Source organism: Heterodontus francisci, chromosome 1 (assembly GCF_036365525.1).
Source record: "Heterodontus francisci isolate sHetFra1 chromosome 1, sHetFra1.hap1, whole genome shotgun sequence".
Taxonomy (NCBI): Eukaryota; Metazoa; Chordata; class Chondrichthyes; order Heterodontiformes; family Heterodontidae; genus Heterodontus; species Heterodontus francisci.
This window is the reverse complement of record NC_090371.1, coordinates 164,127,400-164,146,355: the sequence shown is the minus strand read 5'-3', so window position 1 is coordinate 164,146,355 and position 18,956 is coordinate 164,127,400. Positions and strand designations below refer to the sequence as shown.

The window sequence follows — 18,956 nt, the reverse complement described above, 5'->3', positions numbered from 1 at the left end:
TAATGGATACTAAAACGACCGACTAGATTCATATAAACGGCAGGTAAACAGCAAACAAATTACAAGTCCTTGGCAATTTCGCTGCAAACGCGAGGTCAACTTCCTGCAGGCGGCGCCGTATCTATCCCGACAACATTCAAAACAGTAATGGTACTTGAGCTCCCAGGTAACTTTCTGAGGCTTTACATCCAGGCTACCTCTGAACACGCCACCGTTTTCTGTGGAACTTCAATGAAAAATAGCGTCATTTTTCGACCTTGTAACTGCATCATATATACAATTTTACATTACAATTATAAAAAGTCAACTAATAAGGTTTTTTTTAGCATTCAAATACAAGTGTGAGTTGGTGTATTTCGGTTGGAAGATTAAAGAGGCCACATATTGCTTGGACAATAAGACTCTGGTTGGGGTGAAATAAAAGGATCTAGGGATACAGACATCACTAAAAGTAACAAGGCACGTTAAGAGAGCCATAAAAAGGCAAGCCGAGCACTGGGGTTCATTTCTAAAGAGATAAAATTGAAATGCAGAGAAGTTATTTTAAATTTGTATCCAATCTTGGTTACACCATACTTGGAGTACCGCGCACAATACTGATCTCCTTATAAAAAGGATAAAGAGACGTTGGAGAAGCTACAAAAAAGATTCACAAGGGAACTGAAAGGATATACTTCGCAAGAAAGGTTGAACAGGCTGGGGTTCTTTTCTGCAGAAAAGAGTAAGCTGAGGGGTGACCTGATAGAAGTCTTTAAGAAAATGAAAGGGTTTGATAGGGTTGACGTGGAGAAGATGTTTCTACTGCTCTGGGAATCCAAAATTAGAGGTTATAATTATCAGGCAATGACTAATAAATCCAATGGGGGATTCAGGAGAAACGAGTTTACACAAAGATTGGTTTGGATGTGGAACACGCTACCATAACGAGTAGCTATGGCAAACAACATAGTTACTATTTTAAAGGGAAGCTAGATAAGCAGATAAGTAAGAAGGAATAGAAGAATAGAGTTAGATGAAGTAGGGTGAAAGGAGGCTGGTGTAAAGCGTAAACGCCGGCGTAGACCAGTTGGGCCGAATGGCCTGTTTCTGTTCTGTACACTCGATAGAACACGATTTTTTTTTAAATTGATGGCTTCAGTTGATAGCTTTTAAAGTAAAAGCTGGTGCCTTACTTTAGATTCAGCGCCATCAAGTGCAATTGCATTTTAATGCAATGAGAGTTTATTTTTTTTATATTAGAGGTGCAATTAAATCACAATAAAGGCTCATCTATTTTGCCAAGAAATTGACTGTCAGGATTATATTGAGATCAGGATTTGTGTAAACTGAAAAAAGAATTAGCTAACTCGGTGTGACAAATCCATTTAACCGTTGGTTCAGCAAACCCATATTTTAAAACCAAAAAGTCACCAAAGTTGCAAAGTTGTTTTGAGTGAACTTTACCGTATGGCGAAGAATAAACAGCAAAGGATTGGGAACATATGCCTGGGTCGGGATAAATTTTGTGCCTAGAAAACTATGTCTTTGTTACATTAGCAATCTATGCTTGGATCACGATTCGCCATGGAGCAAGTAATGTATTTATCTGCAATTTAAATTCTTAATATAATCTAATATTGAATGCCTGCATCCAACGATGAGCAACCTGGTCAAAGCTTTTGGCAACAAGTTTTTAAATAGTGTTTAATCACACGTCTTCTGGCGTTACATGGTTAATTATAGTTCTGTAATAACCACTGACCACCTCCAGGCGCTTACCCATTGTCTCTCGAGATAAGGAGGCCAAAGAAGAAATAAGCACGCAAAAAGAGAAATAACTTGCATTTATATAACACATTTTTTCAAGACCTCAGGATCCCCAAAAGCGCTTTATACCCAATGAAGTATTTTGAATTGAAGTGGCTGTTGTAGTGTAGGAGTTGCAGAAAAAAGTAAACATTTACTTTGTAGAGCGATCCTACGTTTTGCACCATGACATTGTTTGAAAGGATTCGGCTAGTTGCCCAGTGTATTTGGGGCTAAATGTCCAAATATTCTTATTAACGATAATGAATGATTAGATGGAACGCGCACTCTTCTCTCCAGATATTGATTGGATCAGTTAATCAAACATTTGATGGCATTTAAATTTCCGTCAGCGAGGCAGCAGCCGCAGCGATTGATTTAGGGTACCCCCAGATTCAGTCAGTGAGAAAGCTCTCACTCTTCTCACAATTGGCTGTTTGTCTACAAACGTTCTCAAAACAAACCTAGAAACCCATCAGCTCGTTCTAGTTGACCGCAAAAAGCAGACAGAAAGTGTTAGAGAGGCAAATTTCCGAAAAGGGAAGGAAGAAGGACTTTTGCTTGTTTGGATACCAGCAACGCTTCCTGTTTTTGTGTATCACCAACTGTTACAGATGTCATGTCTTAAAGATGAAGTTCTAAATCCAATAGTGCAAGAGTGACAACAATAAAGAACGTGGTCGACCAGACATAGATAGTTAAGGCAGAACGCAACGAGAGACGATAACAAAAGGGGCAAATGTAAAACAAAACAGTGCAATATGAAGTGGAGGAGTAATTCAGACAAAAAAAGTGCTGTGAAAAAAAACTAAAGACTGATTATATTGTGAAGAGCGCTACGGTTGGCATACAACATCCATATGCGATATATGTATTTACAAAAGCAACCAATTCACATTTACAAATGTTACAAATCAAATAATTTTCAGTTTGCAGTAAATTATGTTATTGCTGTCGTGGATTGCTCCCAAAAGCCCCGGTGTTAACAGGCCCGTTGTATCAAGCGCCAGTGATAAGATTAATAACTGCTGTCATAGTTTGTTACTATCCAAATGCCTTCTCAGCCATTTTACAATGGGGCAAACGTAACAAATTTAAGTTTTCTTAATAAGAGCAAACAGATTTGTGATAACAATATGTCCTTGTATAGGCATCAACACAATTCACTCTGAAAAAAGTCCATACCTGCAGGATAAATTCGTAAATAAATGAATATAATGACTAGTTGTTTTATCAGTTCTTATAAAAGCAAGAAAATTGTCGCGACTAAAGGCTCAGCAATCACGCAAGTTATGCTATGTTAGTATTTCCAGCGAATGTAGCCGCCCTTACAATAGCTTTGCAGGTTGGATAATTTTTGTGACTTCCTTTGTACATCTTGAGCATTTGAGCGCGGTTTAATACCTCCATTAACACGTAATGCTAAACATGGTTTACTTAGAATTGAAATTTTATCCTGGACAAAATTGCATTCCAAGAATTTTCTCACTTGATATGAAGCCAGTAGAACAATGTTTTCGAATTCCATACTACATAAAGCAATTGTCTTTGCCCACCTTTTCCCACAAACGGGGCACAAACATACTTAAACCGATGTAGCCACGTTGCCAGCATAACTAAACAATCGGTAAAAGAGAAATGCAGGTGCACGGCTCACATTGTTTCCAAATACAATGGTAAGCCTTTCCACACGTTGACATTTGCATCTCTCAGCATTGAGTTAAGTGCTATAGTGGGAGAGCCAAGGGCTGCCACTAGGTTTAGGTGCGATGAGCAAAATTACAAGTTTACATTATTGAGTAGCACGCGCCCTCACAATAGGTCAGGTGAAGCCCTGTTATTACATCAACCGCATCTAGTTTGCAATTATTACGGATGTTGCAGGAATCAAGTTTGAAATTAACATAATATTTACAATTTTGGGGGGTCGTGACTGAAAATAATGTAGTTAGATCAGCTAAAATGCTAGCCTGTAGTTGAAAGTCTCAGAATCATTCCATATGGCGTTATTAATGAATTAAGTATGTTGCTAGTATTGGTCATTCTTGTTTGACTATTTTTGAAATTGACCACTTTAAAAATTCTATGCTCGATTATAATAGACATTTTGAAATGGTTGCGATTACAGAAACCGGGCGAAGGTATTAGCTGACGTATTTATACCCCAATGAGGAACAGAATCTTCGTTAATAATAATGGATATTTTCCTAATATCCCGTACTTGAATGTAATTAAACGAGATTACGCATGATATTTGACTAGCTAGATAACATTCAATGTACTAATTAAGAGTTAGTTATTGATACAATGTTGTATAACATATGTAATTTAAAATGTCATAATACTGCATGATTTTATACAGGTCAGATGTACGGACTCACTAATGTTCAATAGACTTGTGTCACTGTGATATCTCGATTATTACAGTTTATCAAATATACATTACAAAATATACTTCAGTGTCTCCATGAGGTGAAATGTACATGGAAGATTTTTTAAAAGGAAGAATATAGCAGGGAATCGGAGATGGAACCCCAGAGATTGCTGTATTGCATTATACTAAACAATTGTACCTAAATATGTATCAAAAAGAAACAGAACCCTCTGGAATTATTCAACAGGTCAGGCGGCATATGTTAGAAAACTGTATAGGGTATAGGATACAGACCCTTCTCTTCACAGATGCTGCCTGACCTGCGGAGTGGTTCCAACGCTTTCTGTTTTGGTTTCCGACTACCAGCCTCTGCAGTAATTATTTTGTGCAGAAATAAAATGCCGCGACACTGACAATAGATGCAATTCTTCACCAAAAAGTAGCATAATAATGAGTGTTTTAGCAACAACAAAATACTTGCATCGATTTGGTAATGAAGAAAGATGTGTACAATATTTCAGGTCGCTGATGGTATCACAATCCGCTCCTCATATTGGACAACCCAGGTCATGACTACCCATAGCAGTCATCCATTGATTGTCTACATCAGTCTCTATTTTACCGGATATATATATACATGTATACACACATAATGGCATTGGAGATTGCTTTCTAACACAGATAAAGGATTAGTCTATCAGTCCATTTATCTTTTTTCAGTGCACTGATCCTTCACAAAAGGTATTTGTTTCCCATCCCCCGTAACATTAATCAAGCAGGGACCACATCAGTGTTATCTCTGAAAACAATTCACTGGAGACACGTCAACTTTATTCATTAATTTAGGGAGTATGTCAGCAAAAGCCAACAAGCTGCGTAAATGCGGCGTGGACTGCGTCTGATTGCCTTAACCCACATTATTATATTGCGCATTCTTATCATTGTACTCTTTACAGTTCGCAAACAACGGCTATAATAATTCAGTCGCTTATTTCTCCAGGGCAACATGCTGAAGCAATTTCCTTCGAAATAACATGAAGTAACTTTACCTCCCTCGTGATTGCTAGATGTAACTTTGTCTAATCATGCCGACAAAGAAGAATTCGCATTTTTGCCAGGGATAGTGACATCTTTGCTTGTTGCTATGAAAGCAACTCTCATCGCATAACTTTGCAAATCCATCATTAAAGGTGGGAAGAGTGAGTGTTCGTTCAATGTCTATGACGCTATGACTCTTCACATGTACAGCGTTCTTATTTCATATACTTTACGGGTCTGTTATTTCCAACTGCACATGTTGCCTGCAAAACGTCCAGCAGTAAAAGGACCAGACTTATTAATATGATGTTGCGTCAGGCTCACAGTGTCCTACAATCTACACTAGTAGGTCCCATCACTATATACGCTCTGATGTGCCATAACATTGGACAGGAAGTCTGATTTCGGAGATAAACAGCCACTTCTACACATGAGATTTTGTTTTTAGAAATTTACAGAAATAACAATTCAAATTACATTTGCAATGGTTATCCTAAAAAGATTCTTGGAAATAAATGTTGCGAATGAAAGCACAATATTACTTAAATGATAGATCTCAGAAGGACTGTATCATTAGTAACTCATGAACCCAATGTTTCGTGTTCGCTATTACAAGAGTAGGGAAGGGTTCTAGTTAAAAATAAAAAAAAAAGAAACGACAATCAAAAATAAGCTCTTTGAATTGTATTAAGCGTTAAAAGTTCTAATAGCTATTGATATATAAAACCGAAAGAATGAGTCAGCCGAATGTGGACGTTAACGAAGTTTCTTTCCGCTTCGTCTACAACGTCGCCTATTCAATTTGTTTGACGGCACCTATGAGTTAACGTTCAAAATTATTTCCTTTCAAAAAGAGGAACCGCGCCTTCTGAATAACAGCTTCTAATGTACACGTTTTTCCAGTCCACGGTGGAAACCAATCCGGCTTATTTTAAATAGAATTGACTGGCCTGGTAAACATTCTGTCAAGCAATTAATATGAGATCGCTGTAATTCTGAGCATTTAAAGCACGACTATCGGGCTGTCGCTGCATATCAAATATGTTTTAATCTTATAAACTGAGTAATCGATTAATGAAATCAGTATATTATAATTTTAAAACTGTTCCTTAACATAGCAATGGAGATTGATTATTGTAAATGGTTAGCTGGAAAACATATCCTCATGCGTCTGTCGATTGGTTTGCAGGCAATGGAAAACTTGATTACTTGAATACTGGGAAAGTTCAGTATGGAGAAATGCGTTTAAAGACTGTTCAATACAATGCAGATGGTTTACATATTTTGACATCTAATCCTTAATGTTATCAAATTTCATGCGATCATTAATGGCCTGATTCAATGAGCGTTAGGAAATATGAATGTTATGAAATAAAGAAATGGCACTTGCGGAAATAAATATTTTAAAGGCATTACCTCAACGGGGTACCTTTATGAATTAAATTTAAAATAACTGCATATAAAGTGTAATTTGTTCTTTTTACCGAATCGCTGTCATATAGTTCCGCAAACCTTGAGTATAATTGTTCTGTCAAAGAAGATTGCGTGTTAAAGATATAAGACACTCCCTTGTGGGCCCACCTAACGTTACGAAGCACTGCATTCAACTTTCAAGAAACTTTAGTTATCGTTAACATTTTTAATGCTGGATTGGTTTGAAAGTTTCTAATTGTAATGCAGATGTCAAGGAACAGAATAAAGTATTTTTTAAACCTAAATAACCCTGGCTATCTTAGACTTTTCATGCATGCGAAGCACGAAGCCTAAGATTGTTTACATAATAGGTTGATGACGTGTGCAACATGGAATTATAATTTAGCATTTAACAAGATATGACCGCTATTAATTAATTTGGATATTTACAGAGAACAAAAGGCACATTCTTCAATCATAGTAAATTTTATTATTTTAAGACTGGAAATAATGAAGAGCGCACGGTTCATACGAGGGATACAAGGCCAGATGCACTATCCTGAAACGAGCCATCCTTAATCGCTGTAATGTTTTTGCTGCAAGTGTTTAAACATTCATTCCTATTCTTTTTAATCCTGGATCCATTCAGGTAAAACTATTAACCAGTTATAATTTTACATGCTGCTATTACAAAAAAGCTTGCAATAAGATCGCTCACACTAACCACTACTAAATATCAAAAAGAACGGAAAGTGCTAAATTCTTACCCCTATACTGCTCGGATATAATCACATATCGAAATGTTTTGGGGTTGGGACAAACATCTTCACAACATCACCCAAAGCAGTTTGCGAGAAAAATGTTAAATGTTCTGCTCTTTCCTCTGCTGTTCTTAACCAGGAAGTATAATAAAACAATATATATATATATCTATAGATATTTGCACTTAAGAGACACCCCGCAGTTTCTCTATGGTTCATACATTCAGCACACATTGCTTCGCAAAAATAGAAAATAATGTCCAACCAACGCAAAACTTTGAGATTCTCTTCAGTGAAATTTAGACAAGAGTACGTCCGCAGCATTTTTTGTCTGTTCCTCTCCGGCAGTCTTTCATTATTTGAAGCTAGATTCGAATTAAATATCAAGGACATGGATACCATGGAAACTTCGTCTGCTGAGTCCAGTCTGCAGCTTATATTTGAGACCATCGCAAATAAATACTGTAGTTCTAAGGGCGTGGATTTGAAATGTTGTTCTTTAAAAAATCTATTGAGTCCCTGTGCAAGCGGCTACTGTCCATGCAGGCAGGCAATAGGTGAATGGATAGTACTGGTATGACGGCTGAAGTGAAAGCAGTGAAGGTCGAAGCAATTCTCCCGGGCTATACTGTCTTTGATCGTCCCGGATTAACACTTTCACCGCCACTTTCTTTGCTGCTGGGGCCGAAGCCATCATGTCAGCGGCAAGCTGCCGGCGTTTGGTTTTGTACCTGCGGTTCTGGAACCAAATTTTGACCTGAGTTTCAGTGAGTTTGAGAGAGGCGGCCAGATCCGCGCGCTCGGGACCAGACAGATATCTCTGGTGATTGAAACGGCGTTCGAGCTCGAATACCTGAGCGTGAGAGAAGGCGGCCCGGGAGCGTTTCTTCCTCTGCTTGGGCTGATCCGGGCTTTGCTCAGATTTACAATCTTCCTCAACGGGGCTGGGAGCTACGGAGCGAAGAATAATATCTTAAATGAATAGCATCAAGAGGCCATTTATCTCTGTACATTACTGTGGGCGACTTCTTAAACAAAACGCTTGAGAATAATTGATAAATCGGGAGTTTAAACCAAAGCGAAAACGTGAAATTCTAGAGCGACATTTTCTAAAAAAAATAGCACTTGGCAATATACGAAATGTTTAATGGTCAGAGAAGCGTAAATGCGGATGAAATAGGTACTGACATAAATTGCAAACTTATTACCGAAATATATATATTTTATGCTACCTGATAAATGTTTTGATATTCCCCCGTTACACAGATAGTCCTTATTATCATCCTTCTCAGTCTCTTCGCTGAGACTCGATCCTGCTTCTTTCATTGGTTTCGACTGTAAGGAACATGTTGCAGAAATCTCCAGCTCCTTTTCCGAGTTGCAAATGGAATGATTTTTACTGTCAGTTTCATCACTGACGCCTGAATCTGAGTCACAACAGTGTTGTTCATTCGGCAGCTCCCTCCATGCCTCGCTCTTCCCAGAAGAGGGACTCATCTTTGGACAGGAATCCAAACTGTCCAGCATCTTCCAGCAGGTAGCAGGCGAAAAGCAGGACACGTCCAAACTTTTCGAGTGTCGATTCTCATCCTTTCTAGTTAAAATAGCTTGGATGGAGAACGGGGTCAAGGTGTTACCACGAACAGCCATTTTAGCAAATGCTGTTCTCCTCTAACTTTTATAAACTTTTTTTTTCTATGGAGTTATCGGTAGTATCCGTCCTTTCCCGGCGTGATGAGTTCGAAAGTCATCGCTGCTGCTTGGGTGAGTGTTAGAGAAGGTTAACACTAAAGCTCTCACTCTGCTCTTTCGCTCGTCTTTCGTGTCATTGCTCCTCCGATGATTGACAGCTGCACCACCAACACGTACACTCCTATTGGGCCGCCACAAAGAGGCTCGTTGGTTTCGCGTGTCCTCATTGGTTGCTCGGTTTCATCCTTTGCGACGCTGGACAGTGGTGTACAGAAAGGGGATTTGAAGAAACTGCTGCACCTTGGGCTTGTAGTTTTAAAATGCTCTGGAAAACTGTATATAGTAAAATCCAACAGTGATATTAATATCATTAATAGTCATATTCATTCCTCATTACTGCAATAAATTATCACCAGTCACAAGGATCGTACTTGCTTCATATATTGCATATCTCAACATACGTTTAAAACATTCTCCAAGTTTCTAAGAATTCCCTGGTAATCATTGATGTGTATTCAATAATGATAGAGATTTATCAAAATGCATTTCAGTTATAATGACAGTCGGCTATGTGCAATACGCACGAGTGCTCCCCTGTATATTATATACATACATATTAGATCAATATATTGGATGAGTGTATTAGACTGATATCCATATATTAGGCACACAATAGATATATACACATATTAGACATACCATTTAGATAGCTGTACGTTGGCTTGATAGACATATATCTCACATACATATATAGATCGACATCAGATTTTAATAGACATTTTGGAGATACAAAGATAGATAGACAAACAGGCAGCTAGACAATTATTTAACCACAATAATATCGTTAGGTAAATACGGAGAAGGAAAAACGTTGGTGTAAACAAAGTCTTCTGATGTTTGAAGACTGAATTCCAAAAGCACTTAATAAACGATGTTGTTCGATAAAAAATACAATTGACTTAATCACATAATTTAATGTCGGCGTATGCAAGCTAATGTATAAACATGTCGATGTTTTTGACAAGAGTGTCAAGCATAAAGAACTAAAAAAAACTCAGTAACCTATACCACCCCGCCCCCCCAACCCCGTAAGAATCCTTCAGGAGCTAGGATATTCAAGGCATTTGGATTTGTATTATTGCAGGAAAGGGGGTTAAAACAGAACAACGTACACATTTCAACGTAAGCTAAACCGTTTTAGGCACAGCTTTGCTTCCTGAGTTTTAGCTGTCGAACTGGGTGGTCCGTGTTCATTTCAGCAGCTTCGCAAGCTCCAAATGCCTTCCTCTGGTGCGGCTCACAGCTCCTAACCAATAGGGAGTGGGCGGCCTGTGAAACGATATAAATTATAACGTGTTCGTTTGTTTGCACAGCAATCATGTCGCTAATTTATACGCAGCAGAGTGTCAAATTGCGGAGTGCCCCAGCTCCGCAACGCTGCTTCTCTAAACTCTTCCCAAGATCTCTTAACCGTTTCACAGAAAGCTGTCCAAAACCCAAGACGCACACACGCTTGCACTGGTTATATATAAAAAAGAGCTACCTAGAAGCATTAGATATATCAAGCATTTTCAGTTCTTCACTGAATATGAAACAATATTTCTTGATAACGTTAAGATTGCCATCAACATGAAAGGATTGGATAAAAAAAGAGTAAAGTGGTTCATTAGAATCATGTGTAAATTGTGACCGAAACTGCTGTTAATCCTTTATCGAATGGAACTCGACATTAGACAAAAAGAGGTCGGGGAGGCTTTGTCAGACCGGCTCTCATCACCTGTTACATCTGCAAACATCTAAATTGATTTGGCGTAAAAAGAAAGTGCGAGGATGAAACGAAAGACGGAAGCACGCAGCTTGCTTAAGTGCTGAGCGCTCCGGTTTCTGACATGCAAAAGTAAAAAGGCGTGACAGAAGTCCTCCTTGAGTGAGTGGATTGTGTGTCTGCGCCACGGTCAGAATCTCCCATTATTGCAAACCAAGAGAGCCACGGGCTCAAGGTGAGGAGACATTTACTGTAGGACAGTTGGAAGGTAGCCGATCACCAAGAAAACACTGTAGAACATGTCTCAACAGTTTTTCCTATGATTATAAAATATATAACAGTTGTGCCTAAGCCCTTAACTCTACACTGTACAGATACCAGTAATATATTGTAACGAATAGCAACCAGGCCAGCGATAATAAAATACAGGAACTGGAAAACCAACTTTCTCGATACGAACAGGACCGTATCCCTTAATGAAGTTCTAATGTTGTACTCTCAGTATGTTCAATGCGAAGTGTAACTGCACTACGAGATGAACGGGAAGATTATTTCAGCACATTTGGGCCACAACTCGTAAAGCGAAGCGGGTTGTCTTTGAACCGCAGCTTCGCCGTTTACATTCGGCGGCACCTCTAAACTGGGCGAGGTTGGCAAATCCCGTTTCTCGTCACATGGCGGCAGACTGCTCCTCAGGGCAACCTTGTCCTCACACAACCTGGAAACTTAAATTGACAAGACACCCCTTGCACCTCCCATACAGAGATAGATAACATGGTCAATGGACGTTTTGTAAACAGAAGGTCGATTTCGAAGTTTCAAGCAACAGCCCAAGTCAACACACATTATGATGCAACCAGAACTCTATTTCCAACTTTGTTCAGCGCAAAGCAGCATAACTTTCACCATCTTATTTACTTTAAAAGAAGTGAATGAAGTGCCGGCTGGACACACCAGTCACATGATTGCAGATAGCTGGTGATAATGCTTTGGTTCCTGCCAATCGCCCAGCCCAGAAGCTCCAAGTTTAACTTTGAGCTGCTTTCGCGCGCCATCTAGAGTCTTTAACTTGGCATGCTCGCATCGGAAACTACACATCAACATATTTTTGAGGCAATTTTAATCATTCATTCATGAGAATTAAAAAAGTTCTGATTTTAATTTGATAAACAGCATTCCAACGCTTAAAGTTTATAATCTAAGCCAGTCCACAAGAGGGTTTTAAAAAACTAAATGATCCGAAAAGAAGGAGCGTTTCCCTGTCTGAAAGACAAACACATTTAGTCACGGGGGAGGCATTCTGCTGAACTGCCTCATAATCCTAATTTCATCAAACAGACATTTTAATACATACTTATTAAGGGTTTCTGTCAATTATCTAGTTGCCCTGCTTTATGCTTTAGACTCACTGACTATAGACCATCTGGAAACAGGTATTTTATGTAGAACTTTACCCTAATGTAACAGTGAAGTTGTCAACCAGTGACATCATAAATAGGGACAATGAGCTTTGGGACTCGCCATTGATGATAACATTGGAACAGAATTTCACCATGTCTGCATAAGGGAGGAATTCTGCACAGAATGTCCAGGTTGCCTCTATCCAGCAGTTCTAAAGCTAAAGGATAACGAGGGATGACCTACAGCATTCCAGATAATGTTACAACATGGTAAACTGCACTTTAAATAAATGCTGGCATTTTATGTCGAGAATAATAAGTATATGGGTGTGGTCACAATCTCATCTGGTTTTCATTGCAGAAATTTAATGAAAAATAACGTTCAGATCTTTAAAAGACATAGGCCGCAAAAGTCGGTTGTGTAGTGCCTGTGTTTTCAGCGCTATGGATGTCACTTCAAGTGCAAAATGGTGTCCGCACGATGTGTGCACACTTGTGCTGGCTTAGCTGGACACCATTTTGGTGAGGTTGTTAGTGTGGGCATTGGGAGTGTGCACTGGAAGTTTGCAGAGTAGGCAAATCGTAACGTCAGTCAGCGTGTTAACATTGACTTGACACCAACGGGGTCATTTTCAACCACAATGCTCCAGCTGGAAAAGCACAGCTGAAAATGCCTTCAGCAGTAGGAAGGATGTGATATTTAAAGGAATCATCAACCACTTTCAGGCTAGTTGCTGATTGATATCTACTTGCTGTTGCTGAGTTAATAGAAGTGTTTGGAGGTTTGCACAGCTACTTATTCCACTATGAGGGCACAGCACTTGCCACCAGGTAACAATGAGCAGTTGAGGAAGAAGAGGAGGAGACAGAAGAGGAGAAGAAGGAAGGAGTCAACTGACACAGCCGCTTTCTGACTGGGTTGGTCCTAATGAGCTCATCTGTCTGTGGTGCCAGTAACGCAACCCCAATTCCCCATTTAACAACAGTTCCACACCTTACTGTCTCTCTGTTACTGACCATCACAGTGTCCTCTCGGCCACAATGCTGAAATAAAAGCCACCACAAAACAAACATTCCAAACCAACTTTATCAATCAAAGTATTTTTTCTCTCAGAGGGTTGTGAGTCTTTGGAATTCTCTTCCTCAAAAGGAGGTGGAAGCAGAGTCTTTGAATATTTTTAAGTCAGAGGTAGATAGATTCTTGATAAGCAAGGGGGTGAAAGATTATTGGGAGTAGGTGGGAATGTGGAGTTGAGGTTAGAATCAGATCAGCCAACATCTTGTTGAATGGCAGAGCAGGCTCGAGGGGCGTGTGGCCTACTCCTCCTCCTAATTCATATGTTTGTATATTCATATATATCCAATATTCCATACAAAAGTCAATTAATCACCTATTTTTTTTCTTTCAGAGCCTGCATTTTATTCTGAAAGCAGAAAACCAGCTGTCCGACTTATAATACAGGAAAGGTGTTGCTATTCTTTGTAATCAGGATCACTGTTTGATGGTGAGGGAATAGCTTGAAATATGTTACATCAGATCCTAGGATTTTTACCAGTTTTCTCGTGCATTCTCTTAGTGCCTATCTTCCAAGTGCCTTTGCCTGTTCCAGTGCTCCTATGCAGTGCTATTCCAGTGACTACAGCATGGCTAGTGGAAAACTGCTGAGATTCAGTGGGGGGAGACTGCAGAGAGCATTGCAGGATGACCTTGTGCAGCTCTGACCCTAGAAGGCCTCTCTTTGGACTGCACCACCTTGGCATGGGTAGAAGCAGTCTGGGCTGGCCGGCTGAAAGGCAACAGCAAAGGCACTGGGGGAGTTGCTGTGGTGGGAGGACGAATACTATCATTCTGAGAGAGGACAGCAGGTTGGTGCTCCACAGTGCCACTGCTGCTTACCTGGGGCAACACCTGAGTAATCCTAGCAATGTGTTGGAGGACAGATTGCTGGACTGCTGTGTGAGCCTGAAAGATCCTTTGAAAACTGGAATCTGCAACCATGATGGCAGCAGTCTAGCAGTCTGAGCATTTGTGGCAGCAAGCTGAGCTTGCATGACTTCAGTCTGAGCTTCCATTGCAACACTCAAGACACTGCATCACTTCAGCTTGTGCTGCAACGGAAGCTGAGACGTTGGTCATCAGACACTGCTGGCTCCACAAGTGTGTTAATGGAGTTGGCCACCAATTTCACACTGGAAATGAAGGGCTCTAAGCTCTGTGCAAAACCCTTGCCAAATTGGTGCCGGATTCCTCCATGTTCCTTGATAGTGATCACAGGTTTTCTGGCAGCCTGCCAATGCACCAAGCATTTCTGTGTGAACACCCATAAGCCTTTTTCTCTATACAGCCCCATCAAAGCCCTCATCTGAATCTCAGGAGTGAACTGGCACCAATGCTACCCTTTCCCCTGCCCTAGCTGCAGGCCACTCATGCCCATTGTCTCACTGTGTGCGGATCCTGCCTCTAAGCTAGCTCTAAAGTACGTGCAGTATCTGAGCTGGTGGCTGCGACTGTGGGAGTGAGTGGCAGTGTTTCATCTCCATCACTATCTTGCTGCTCTTTCACCTCTTTCTCTTCCACCACTGCCTGCCTGGGTGGCAGTTCTTGGGTATCTGAAAGCAGAAAGGCACAAGGGTAAGGTTGTGGTGAACGGATGGTAGGAAAACAAGAGGCACATACGTAGAGCATCTACAACTTGTATATCAGAAGAGACTGTGGGATGAGGGGGAAGTGGAATGTGAGAAGGAGGATTAGGTATGGGCATACTGTCATCTTCAATGCTTTCAGCCCTGCCACTGGTCATGGCCTCAGTTATGGCTGCTCCAGTGATGGTGAGTATCATCTTTCCATTGAAGTGAGGACATGCAGCTGTGCCTATTCCCCTACAGTGAATTCCTGCTGCCTATGCCACCTTGTCCCACAAGAGAGAGAGAAGTGTGTCAGGGAATGTGGTGCAATGTGTTTGGTTTATCTGACTCCCATGGTTGCAGTGTGAGCAAGCTGTGAGATGTGGGTGTGAAGCTTGCAGCAATGTTAAGTGTGTAAGGGTGAGTTGAAGCTACGAATGTCAGGTATAAGTAATGGTAGAGATTGTTGGTAGGTTTGTGATGGAGCTGTGGTGCATTGAGCAGAGTGTGAGGCTAGTGGTGCAGTTAGTGGAATATGGCATTTGAAGATGCACTTACTGACCTTGACCACCTGTGCAATGTCATTGAACTTCTTGCGGCACTACATCCAGGCCCTTGGAGTCAGACTGCTATGTTGGAGTCCATTCTCTCCCCTGGTGTCATAATCACTTTTCATGTATGTCAGACATTCTTCCCCAGCCACTTTCAGCACCTGCTCCAATCAAAGTTTGTAAGTAGTGTAGGCTAGCTTGAACTTGTGCTAACCTGTCCTGAATTGTGCCTCCTGCTCAGGGATGCAGCCACTCACTCAACTGTGCACAAAACAAATGAGCAGGCAGCAAAAAGTTTGCATGCTGCCTGCATCAGAAGTAACGGAAGTGGGGTAATCGCGTTTCGTGATTCCCGTTTCTATTTTTGGGCCTTATTGAATTTTGCAGCCTTAAAGTCACAGTTGAGGTAGGTGTAATCAGATTATTTAATTTAAGATCTGATCATAGAATTAGAAAGTGAATGCACAGGTAACAAGTCTCAAGCAAAACTAGAGATTGGAAGAACTTTTCCCCTTTCACACTCCCAGACTAATAGGCCCGCAGAACAAATTCTCGACAAAAGCAATTAATACTGGCCATTAATAACTTTTAAAAATAATCAGACAAAAGATTGTATATCAATATGTATAGATCTAAATGACCAAATGCTTTGCAGAACAAGTGAGTCTCTGTGTACTGAGATCAATGAAACGTCAGCTGTGGAATGCACCAGTCAGAGTTGAATAATGCAGATTGTAATGTTAGATGATAAACTGAAGTTTGGCTAGATTATATTTAGAAGGTAGATAGAGCTGTCACAGAGATTTATCTTTTTATAAACCTGGCTGGGGGTTATTCATCTCTTTCAAGAGATTGGATAGGCTTAATAGGGTCCATGAGTGCAAATTATTGACACCAAATTATTGACACCATTTATCAGCCAATGAGTTTCACTGTGTCAGCCAATTAGTTGTAAGTGGTGCAAAACTTACAGCAGGACTCACAGCAAACTGTGTATCTTACAGAAAACAAACGCGCTTTGACTCAGCAAACAGAGTCTGTTTCAATAGCACACTACAGCAAACAGCCTACACGGTCTTTTTGTGAAAGGAACAGGCATTATGGACTGAATGGTCTTGTTTCATTCCGTATTTTCTTAATTTCTTTCTTGGATCTCAGGTAATGAAAATGAAATATATTTCCATTTAAATTTTAACATTAGATTATTTTATTGTAACTGCTGCCATATCCTCAATTTATTGTACTATATTGCAATATATTTTAAGCAGTAATGCTACTCTGATGTACTTTTAGTTTAGTTTAGAGATACAGCACTGAAACAGGCCCTTCGGCCCACTGAGTCTGTGCCGACCATCAGCCACCCATTTATACTAATCCTACACTAATTCCATATTCCTACCACATCCCCACCTGTCCCTATATTTCCCTACCTATACTAGGGGCAATTGCTAATGGCCAATTTACCTATCAACCTGCAAGTCTTTGGCATATGGGAAGAAACCGGAGCACCTGGAGGAAACCCACACAGACACAGGGAGAACTTGCAAACTCCACACAGGCAGTACCTAGAATTGAACCCGGGTTGCTGGAGCTGTGAGGCTACGGTGCTAACCACTGCGCCACTGTGCCGCTCTAAAGAATACTGTGAAAGGCCTGTTGTGTTTTTCTTTCAAAAGTGGTGTGTTTAATTTCTAACATAATTATTGCAAGATCACCAGTGCAAGGATATCAAAGCCTTGGATTCAGAAAAGATTTATTAGAATTATACCAAAGAAGAGAGACTTCAGTTATGCGGAGAGACTGAAGAAGCTGAGATTGTTCTTCTGTCAGCAGAGAAGGTGAAGGGGAGATTCAGTAGAGATGTTCAAAATGATGAGGGGTTTTGATAACGTAGATAAGGAGGGTCAGTAATCAAATGGCACAGATTTGAGATAATTGGCAAAAGAAACAGGGGGCTGACGTGAAGATTTTTTTTCCACAATGAGTTGTTATAATCTGGAATGCATTGCCAGAAAGGGTGGTGAAACCAAATTCAATAGCAACATTCAAAAGGTAATTAGATATATACTTGAAAGGGAAATAGCTCAAGAACTGTGGGGAAAGAGCAGGACTACTTGGTTCGGTCTTACATAGAGCTGCCACAAGCACAATGGGCCAAATGGCCTCCTTCTGTGCTGTATGATTCTATGATTCTACTTAATTTGTCAGTGGATTACTGGGGAATAACACTGCTGTACCTTTACAAGACAATTTGATTGAATTCCATAGCATTCATCTTGAATTGTCTTATAATAGTATTATACACCTTGGAGTAAGTTGCAGGGCTGTAATCAAATAGTAGATTTCAGCTAATGCCATAAATAATTAAAATTAAGGTTGAACAGGAATAATATCACTTGAATCTACTGCCCTAACTCCCTCCTTGATGTGTTATTTTCTTTATCAAGCTGAGAGATAGCATCAGCTCTGTCTCTAATCTTTGTTGGTATAAAAAGTTAAGGGAAACAATCCTGAAAAATAAATTACTGCAGATAAACAGAGGGAAATGGAATTGACCCTCCAGCAGCCAGCCAAACCATAGCAGGCATCATTGGAGTCAGAGGCTCAGCTTGGATGAATGTCACTGGAGTCGAATTGGCAACATAGGAACACGAGGTAGGGGATGATGCAAAAGTGGGCCTGATGGACCACAAAATGTATTTCATAATACAGAAAAGGAGGACGAGTTTCAGCAGGGCATATTCTTTTGGTTATGGGGGAGCTGCAGCCAGAGCAAGACCTTGACTGGGTGTTGATCTTCATGGTGGTTGGAGAAAATAAAATCTGGAGAGAAGAAATATATTAATGCATAAAATCAAAAGTGTACGAAAAACTTGTAGAAAATTAATTTTAAAATCACGTATCCATGAAAAGTCAGTTGATTTGGCAAAAATCAAGAAGATAACGTTGGAGCTGGATAGAAAGTTCAATTTAGTAAATATATTTTTCAAAAATACTTATGGGGAGAAGGTTCAAAACATTAGAAATGTTGAAACAAATATTTTAAAAGAACATTCTGAGGAAAAAAAGGCCATATATCTTTACAGACAGCATGTACTATGTATGAGACCAATGGTTGTGAATCTGTGACAGGCAAGGTGTGACATCCTTAACATTGAAGACTCCCATCTCAGTATGACCTACACGTATAACTGCTAATACAATACAGTACAATAATGGGGTTGCCCTTACTGACAAGAAAGTTTTCAATGGAACTTGCCCCACATATTGAAATTATTAAATTATACATGATTCATATTTTCCTGGATTTCAGATCATAATTACATAATGAGGGAACTATTCTACTGGTTTCCTATTTCTTACAAGAAAATCCCATCCCTCAGCATTCTACAAACTACTACAATGGGGCCAATGAATTTCATGCATAACTGCATTTATGAATGAGTCACTGAGCTAGAATTATTATTTTTAATCTCAATGATATAAATACAAAATGTTGAATGCTGCATGAATTTTTAGTCTATTACTGTAAGGAAATAAAACTTGCCCTTT

General features: G+C 39.9%; 1 protein-coding gene across 2 annotated transcripts; it reads right to left on the bottom strand.

The window, feature by feature from the left end:
* Positions 1-22: 22 nt before the first annotated feature.
* Positions 23-10,399, bottom strand: nkx3-2 (NK3 homeobox 2). Of its 2 annotated transcripts, XR_010969044.1 has the most exons (4): positions 10,236-10,399; positions 8,604-9,396; positions 7,378-8,322; positions 23-226 (listed from the first exon to the last, which is right to left on the bottom strand). XR_010969044.1 is itself a non-coding variant. In XM_068012915.1 (3 exons), exons 2-3 carry the CDS (start codon positions 9,019-9,021, stop codon positions 7,880-7,882), a joined length of 861 nt encoding a protein of 286 aa, XP_067869016.1. In that variant the 5' UTR covers positions 9,022-9,396; positions 10,236-10,399; the 3' UTR covers positions 7,117-7,879. The 2 variants fall into 2 exon arrangements, 1 of the variants encoding a protein (XP_067869016.1); XM_068012915.1 differs by lacking the exon at positions 23-226 and having other exon boundaries at positions 7,117-8,322.
* Positions 10,400-18,956: the final 8,557 nt, after the last annotated feature.

Bases quoted from the DNA above. Each gene is read 5' to 3' on its own strand.
- nkx3-2 (XM_068012915.1), bottom strand. From the start codon at position 9,021: ATGGCTGTTCGTGGTAACACCTTGACCCCGTTCTCCATCCAAGCTATT. The intron at 8,323-8,603 runs GTAGCATAAAAT...TTCGCTCCGTAG, and splicing joins AATATCAAAACATTTATCAG to CTCCCAGCCCCGTTGAGGAA.